The 7,328-nt window shown below is 50.0% G+C and overlaps 1 protein-coding gene across 1 annotated transcript; it reads left to right on the top strand.

Annotated features, from left to right (window-relative positions):
* The first annotated feature begins 2,499 nt into the window (after window positions 1-2,499).
* RPP25L (ribonuclease P/MRP subunit p25 like) lies at window positions 2,500-7,082 on the top strand. The gene is made up of 2 exons (XM_035100872.2): window positions 2,500-2,604; window positions 5,726-7,082. Exon 2 carries the CDS (start codon window positions 5,754-5,756, stop codon window positions 6,309-6,311), a length of 558 nt encoding a protein of 185 aa, XP_034956763.1. The 5' UTR covers window positions 2,500-2,604; window positions 5,726-5,753; the 3' UTR covers window positions 6,312-7,082.
* The last annotated feature ends 246 nt before the right edge of the window (window positions 7,083-7,328 follow it).

The following is a 7,328-nucleotide window of genomic DNA, read 5'->3' as shown; positions in this document are numbered from 1 at the left end:
TTTATTGCATCATCGCTGAACATAGGAAGAATCTGCTGGATCAGGCCAAAAGGAAGCCATCCAGGGCAGCCAACCAGATGCCCCGATGGGAAAACCCACAAGCAGGATCTGAGCACAAGAGCCTTCTCCCCCTCCTGTGCCTTCTAGCAACTGGGATTCAGAAGCACTGCTCCCTCCAACTGGGGACAGCAGCCATCAATAGCCTTCTCCACCATGAATTTGTCCAAGCCTATTGTTTTGCAGTTCCCCAATCTCAGCGCCCCCCCAATCTCTGACTAGAGGTAGCAAGATTCCAGGGGATCACCCAGGGTTGGGCTTCCATTAGGAAAACTGAGGCTAGTGTCTTTTGGAAATATGGGTTATTTTACGTGTATTTACACCAGGGGTTTGTTTGTTTTTAGCAGGAATTCAAGGGAACTAAGTTCCCTGACCTTTTAAAAAAAAAATAAAAAAAATTCCCCGGGGGGGGGGCTGGAACAGATATATACCCCATGCCTAAGCCTATATCTGTATTCAATAAAGTTGTGGCAATTTCTAATCCAGATCATTGTCTGCTTGAGTTTATTGATCACTTAGCCACTGCCTGTGGGGCTCGTAATAAACAAAACAAACTTTGTGGTGAGTTCCCCCGACTTTTTTTTCCAGGAAAAAAGCACTGATTTAAACACGCAGACTTCAATGGTAGGGGGGCAGAACATTACACCCCAAGAGTGCCTCTCCTTGCCCCTCTCACAGCACTTACCGGTAGGCATGGGAACAATAGCTTTTTTGCATTGCCCCTTCCCTGATTCTCCATTGTTTCTCTATGGCTCTGTACTTGGTGAGCCAGGCCAGGCTGGTTTGCATAAGCTAACTCAGGAATTGCTTGTCTGGCACAGTTCTGCAGCTCGTCTCTTCCCGCTGTATTCCAAATATTACCGTTGACTAATTTCTCCTGTTCACAAACAGACCCTAGATCAGGGGTAGGCAACCAAAGGCCTGGGGGCCGGATGCGGCCCAATCGCCTTCTCAATCCGGCCTGGGGACGGTCTGAGAATCAGTGCGTTTTTACATGAGTAGAATGTGTCCTTGTATTTAAAATGCATCTCTGGGTTATTTGTGGGGCATAAGAATTTGCTCATTTTTCTCCCCAAAATATAGTCCGGCCCACCACATGGTCTGAGGGACGGTGGACTGGCCCATGGCTGAAAAAGGTTGCTGACCCCTGCCCTAGATCTATGACCCCATCTTGAAACCATCCAAGCTGGTGGCCATCACCACTGCCTCATGTGGGAGTGAGTTCCGCAGGTTACCAAGGCGCTGCACAAAGGAGGACTTCCTTTTCTGTGTCCCGAATCTTCCAGCTTTCAGCTTCATGGGAAGCTCATGTGTTCTATTGATATGAGGAGGAAAAACCTTCCTCTCTCCATGCAATGCATGGTTTTAGCATGTCCCTTCTACCATGTCCCTTGTTGTTTAAGCTAAAAAGCCCTAAATCCATTCCCTTGATTTTTTCTGAACCATTTCTAACTCTGCAGCACCATCCTTTGGGAGGCGAGGTGACCAGAAACTACGTAGATGCACAGTATCCCAAAAGCACTTTGCACCGCAGATTTCTATACGGGCAATTTAATTTCCAGCCCCTCTCCCCACCAAGAAGACCTGGAAGGCGGGGCTACCCTAACCAGTGCCAGATTTACCAGTACGTAGAAGCTAAACAAGCTCTAGCTTAGGGCCCCACTCTCTTGCCCCCCCCAAAAAAAATTTAAAGAAGGGGAAAAAAACCTTGATGTTCATTTCCAAAATATAAGATAAAAACAAATAAAATAAAACCTACATACAGCAACAGGGTTTTGTGTTGTGTAGGCTCATATTTGTTATGTGCAAACGGCTTTAGATAGCTATTACATAAATTACCATATAGCATCTACTCAACACAAAAAAGTGACAATTTTTTGTTGAGAAAGGACAGCTGGACCTATAAAGGGCCCCATTACCGTCAGCAGCTTAGGGCCTCATCAAACCTAAATCCGGCCCTGACCCAAACCCTGGAGACCCCTTCTCTCCCTCTCCTCTTATTTCGTATTTTCTTGCTAATCGGAGATTTCTTTGGTGCATGCCCTTATCTTTTTCGTTTTTCTACATCATGCACATTTGCAAAAGGAGAAAAAAAAGAGAAAAAGGAGTGGCAGAAAAAACTCTGAAATGAAGAATTTTCATTTTGGAAAAAAATCGACTCGCTAAGAGCCTTCCTCCTCCGCCCACGGAAAACCCCCCAAAACCCCCGAGGGGGGGATCTCATTCGCAAGGACCCCGCGCTTCTTCCGCGGCTGGCATCTCCCGTGCGCCACCTCTCGCAGCGCCCCCTGCAGGCTGCCAGCTCGCCCTGCGCGACACCCCCGTCTACGGCAGGGGGAGGGCCCCGCCGCGCCCTCGGCCAATCGCTCGTCTGGGGAGGCGGGGCTTCCCTTCGCTGTTTGTCTCTCTCTCTTTCGCCCCGCCTCCTTCCGGCTCGCCGCGCGTGCGCAGTGCGAGAGAGTGCCCCCTTCTCGTCGCTTCCGCTCCCTGAGAGGCGAAGAGAGCGAGCGAGAGAAGCGGCCGGTCCGTCTGTCCGTCCTCTGGCAGGTATATCCCTTTTGTCTCTGCCGGTCATGCCGGAGAGGAGGGCGTGGAACGAGGAGGCCGGCGGGGGCGGCGCGGCTCCTTCCCTCCGAGCAGACGAGGGAGCCTCTGGGCTCGTGCAGAGAGCCGCCTCCCCGGCAGGAAAACACTGCGCATGCTCAGGGGCGCCTTCGGCCTGCTTTGCCTAAAAGAGCTGCGGTACCTCGGGGTGGGGGGTGGGGGTGTATTCTGTGTGTGCGCATATATACATGTATTTTGTGTGTGTGTGTGTGTGTGTGTACACACACACACACACACACACATATTGTATGTGTGTATGTATATGTGTATATGTATGTATGACAAACTTAGTTGGTCTCTAAGGTGCTACTGGAAGATTTTATTTTTATTTTTTTATTTTGTTTCAACTGCACCAGACCAACACTGCTACCTATCTGTAACTAGAATTATGTATAAAAAAATCCTTCCAGCAGCACTTTAAAGACCAACTAAGTTTTTATTTTGGTATGAGTTTTCGTGTGCATGCGCACTTCTTCAGATACACTGAAATAGACGTCCCCAGACGCTTAAATGTCCATAGTTCTAGTTAGTTGGTCTTTAAGGTGCTGCTGGAAGGAATCTTCTTATTTTGCTTCGACTACGTCAGACCAACACGGCTACCTACCTGTCACTACCGTGTTTCTCATATTTTAAGACATGTCTTATTTTTTTTTTTTCGAAGAAAATAAGCCTATGGCTTATTTTCGGGGGTGTCTAATTTTTTGCCGAGCCACGACTGAGCGGGAACCAGCAAAGGCAGCAGCCCGCCGCCGGCTTGGAGCTCGGCAACGTGCGCGCTGCTGCCTTTGCCAGCTCCCGCTCTGTTGGAGCTCGGCAAAGCGCCGCTGCTACGGTACCTTTGCCGGCTCGAGCTCCAAGCCGGCGGCGGGCTGCTGCTTCGCGGCTTCTCCTCCTCCTCCTTCTCCTCACTGCCGCCTTTTTCGGGCTCCAGCTCCTTCTTCCCCACAGGCTCCTCCGCGGAAGGCCCGTCCAGCAGCTCGGCCTCTGAGTCGCCGCTGCTGCTGCCGCCTCTTTCTCCTTCTCCGCCGCCGCCGGGCTCTCCTCCTCCGGGCCCCTCGTCCTGGGCGGGAAGAGCGGTGGCGGGGTTCTCGGCGGCCGCCAGGCTCTCCTGGGTCTCCTGCCTTCCCGCTCGCCTCACACGCGCGGCACACGAACAGGCAAGGCGGCGCGCTGGGCCGAAAAGGGGGAGGGAGGGGGGAGGGTGAGCGCAGACGCGCGCGCAGGGGAGGCTCCCTCTCACCGGGCCATGTGCGCGAGAGCGGACCCGGCGGCGAGTCTCGCGAGAGGGGGCAGGGAAATTGAGCGGGACAGCAGCAGCCCGCCGCCGGCTTGGAGCTCGGCAAAGCGCGCACTGCTGCCTTTGCCGGGTCCTGCTCATGTCTTATTTTTGGGGTATGCCTTATATTTCGCAAGGTCTTGAAAATCCTGCCATGCCTTATTTTTTAGGGATGCCTTAAAATATGAGAAACACGGTAGAACTATGTGTGTGTGTATATATATATATATAATGTGTGTGTATATGTGTATATGTATGTATGTATGTATGTGTGTATATATATAATGTGTGTGTATACATATATATATATATATATATATATATATATATGCATGCAGTCTTTTGTATATAGATAGATGTGTACTTCTTTGTGTACTTGTACTGCATCATTTGTCTCCCTCTCCTCCCTGTGTGCATGCGCACAACCACCCTGCGAGGTAGGACAGGGCCAAGGCAGGCCGCGTTTACCCCAGCAAATCATTTGTCAAAATTACAAATACCTAAATACAGATGGTTGTTCACCCTCGCTAGATTCGACGTGCTGCCATCTGCCTGATTGCAAGGCAGATTCGAGGGTAAACCATGTGCGGAACGAGTCTGCCCCTGCGGCTTGATGGAGGTGGAAATGGTATCTCATGCCTTGTTACGCTGCCATTTTTATGGGGATATACGCTCGCTATTTATTACCCCTGCTATGCAAAAATCTCCAAATGAATCTGAACTTCAGTGTCTAAAATCCCTGGTAGAGGACAAAGGATCCTGAGATCACGTTAAGGGTAGCCAAAATCTGTGTGGTTGCCATAAAACTTAGGGATCAAGCTGTGCTATCATAATGATTAAGGCCTTAAATGATAATTTTAGGTTATATGTTAGTGACTAATATCTGTATTGTCCCTGTTATACCTAATTGCAATTTCAAAGGTATCCCTATCGTCTTTTATGACTTCCTTGATATTGTATGTGGGCTGGAACTGGTCTGTGACCGAAATAATAAATTTGTATTCGAGGCAGGCCGCATGCAAATGTCTTCCAAGGTCACAACTGAGTAGGAGGATCCGGGCCCTGGTATCCCTTCCCCCCAGGTGCTAGTCCAGAGCACTCAGCTGAGCACTGAAAAGACCCCAAACCACCCATCCCCTTTGAACCGCAGGCTCACCTCAGCCATCCTGGCAGCACAGTATTGGGGATCCCCCAAGACACCTGGATGGTACAGAGTTGGAGGAGGCTGCCCTGTCGGATCCCCAGCCTTAAACATGTCTGCATCTGCCTCCATCCTTTTTGTGGTCTCCCTCCCTCCTCTCTCGTTGTAATCTGCTGAGAGGCAGAGGCCTGACTCGTGACCCTCTGAAATGCATAAACCGTCCATGGTTGGGTAACATGGCATTCGGTCCAGAGTTGGCATTTGGGGCAAATCTTTTTTCTGACACCAGCTCAAACGTTGTGGGTCTCTGCTTTTTGACTCCACGGTCCGCGGCAGCAATGCTTCATCCAAAGATCTCGGGGTGGTTCACAGCATAAAAATACAAGATAAAAAAACAAAATACATTTAGCGAGAAAAAAGAAAGAAACAACCAATGACCCCCTCTTGGTTTTCTATTTAGAGTTTAGCTCCCCTCACTTTCCTCCCCTTTTGGTCACTGTTAGGTGGTGGAAGGGCGGAGTGCATGAAACCCTGATCAGTGAAACAATTGCTTTGTTAGATATTCATAGTATTTTATTTTCCTAGCCTTAATTGAGTCCCTGGATTTATTTGTGACTCTTGTGTCTTTCCCTTTCCCCGCTCCCTAGCTCAACCCAAGTGCCGCAAGTGGGGATCATGGAGAACTATCAGAAGTCCAAGACTGTGGAGAAGCCGTCGCCTCTCCCCTTCACCAACTTGCCCTCCGATATAATTGAAATGAAAGTGAAGGACGGCAGCAAAATCCGGAACCTGATGGGCTACGCCATTGGCAAGATGGAGTCGGAGGCCGTGCGGCAGGTCCTCTTCAGTGGCGCCGGCAAGGCCATCAGCAAGACCATCACCTGCGTGGAGATCATGAAGAGAAGGCTTCAAAGCCTCCACCAGATCACAAAAGTGTTCTTTAGGCAAACAGAGGAGATCTGGGAGCCCATTGTGCCAGAGGCCGGCCTTGATTCTTTGACTGTGAAGCGGAATGTTCCTGCCATTTGTGTCTTGCTGAGCAAAGATCCGCTGGACACTCAAGAGCCAGGCTACCAGGCTCCCGGGTCTTTTGACGCCTTCTGGTTAGAAACACTGAAATCATCGGAGTCCCAGGGCCAGGCCAAGAGGAAGCAGGGGGGAGGCAGAGGGGCCGCTCAGGCTCGGAAGCTTCCCCGCTCTGGTAGACGGGAGGACTCTTACAAAAAGCCCTGAGTGAGCCCAGCTTCAGAACGGCAGCAAGTGTGCCCCGAGACAAGGAAAGCCAGCTGGTTATTAGAATAAAGTGGGAGGCGTTAGAAACACTGGCAGAAAGAAGCTGCATCTGGAGGAGAGGAAAGGAGAATTCTGTCTGAATTCAGAAGTCACCTGGCATTGGGCAGACTGAGCACGTTTGAATAGGGGACAAACAGGAAGTGCCTCACTTGGTTGTGCCCGGCATGTTCAGGATCTGGGTGCTTGAAATGGCAATGTGCATAATCTTTCTTGGTGGGAAGGATAATGGAAACAGGGAGGAAGTCTTAGATGTTTCCTTCGCTGGTGCCCTGCTGCCTCCCATTACCTGTCTCTTCTCCTGACGCTGCAAGAGCCTAGCCCTTTGCCATCTAACCCACTTCTGTTCATATGAACAAGATCAGCAGATTACCACGACCCCGGGATATCTATCACATTGTCATCAGAAAACATTGCGGGTTTCCTTGTGGCCTGAGGGCCTCCATACTTTTAAATTTTCTCGCTTTAAGGTCCTGAGCATTCAAAAGAAGGGATTCAGCGCAAAGGCGAGAGGCGAGTGCCTCATGCGTGGTTGTGCCAAGGGACTTCCAGGATGTATCTGTACACGAAAAAGTAGCATCTCATCAGGTGTTTGTAACTTAAGAGTTATGGGTTGGACGCAATACAATTTTGTTCAGCAAGTTTAATTTTTGTCTCCAAAGCAATTTTGCCAGTAAAAGATACCAGGCCATTAAAATGTTCACTGCTCGTCCACTTCCCTGGCGTTGTTCTGTCATCTCTGAACACATCAACCCCCAACTCCCATTCCATCTAAGGTGCTGGACTGCTTCCTCTCTCATGTGGTCTTCATACACCTTGTTCAGTTCTTTTCTGGGCCTGTAAGGGGCTGATACTCCAAGGACCTCCCTTGGGGTGAGGGGTGGAGATTGGGGACTTCATTCTTCTGTCCTCCTGACTTCAAAAGTGCTAAAAGGGGCTGACAATTAAGCCACTAAAGGT

The sequence above is a fragment of the Zootoca vivipara genome, chromosome 11 (genome assembly GCF_963506605.1).
Source record: "Zootoca vivipara chromosome 11, rZooViv1.1, whole genome shotgun sequence".
Classification (NCBI taxonomy): Eukaryota; Metazoa; Chordata; class Lepidosauria; order Squamata; family Lacertidae; genus Zootoca; species Zootoca vivipara.
This window is presented reverse-complemented; position numbering and strand designations above follow the sequence as displayed.

What these genes read in the sequence shown, in the direction of transcription:
- RPP25L (XM_035100872.2), top strand. Translation starts at nt 5,754, where the DNA reads ATGGAGAACTATCAGAAGTCCAAGACTGTGGAGAAGCCGTCGCCTCTC.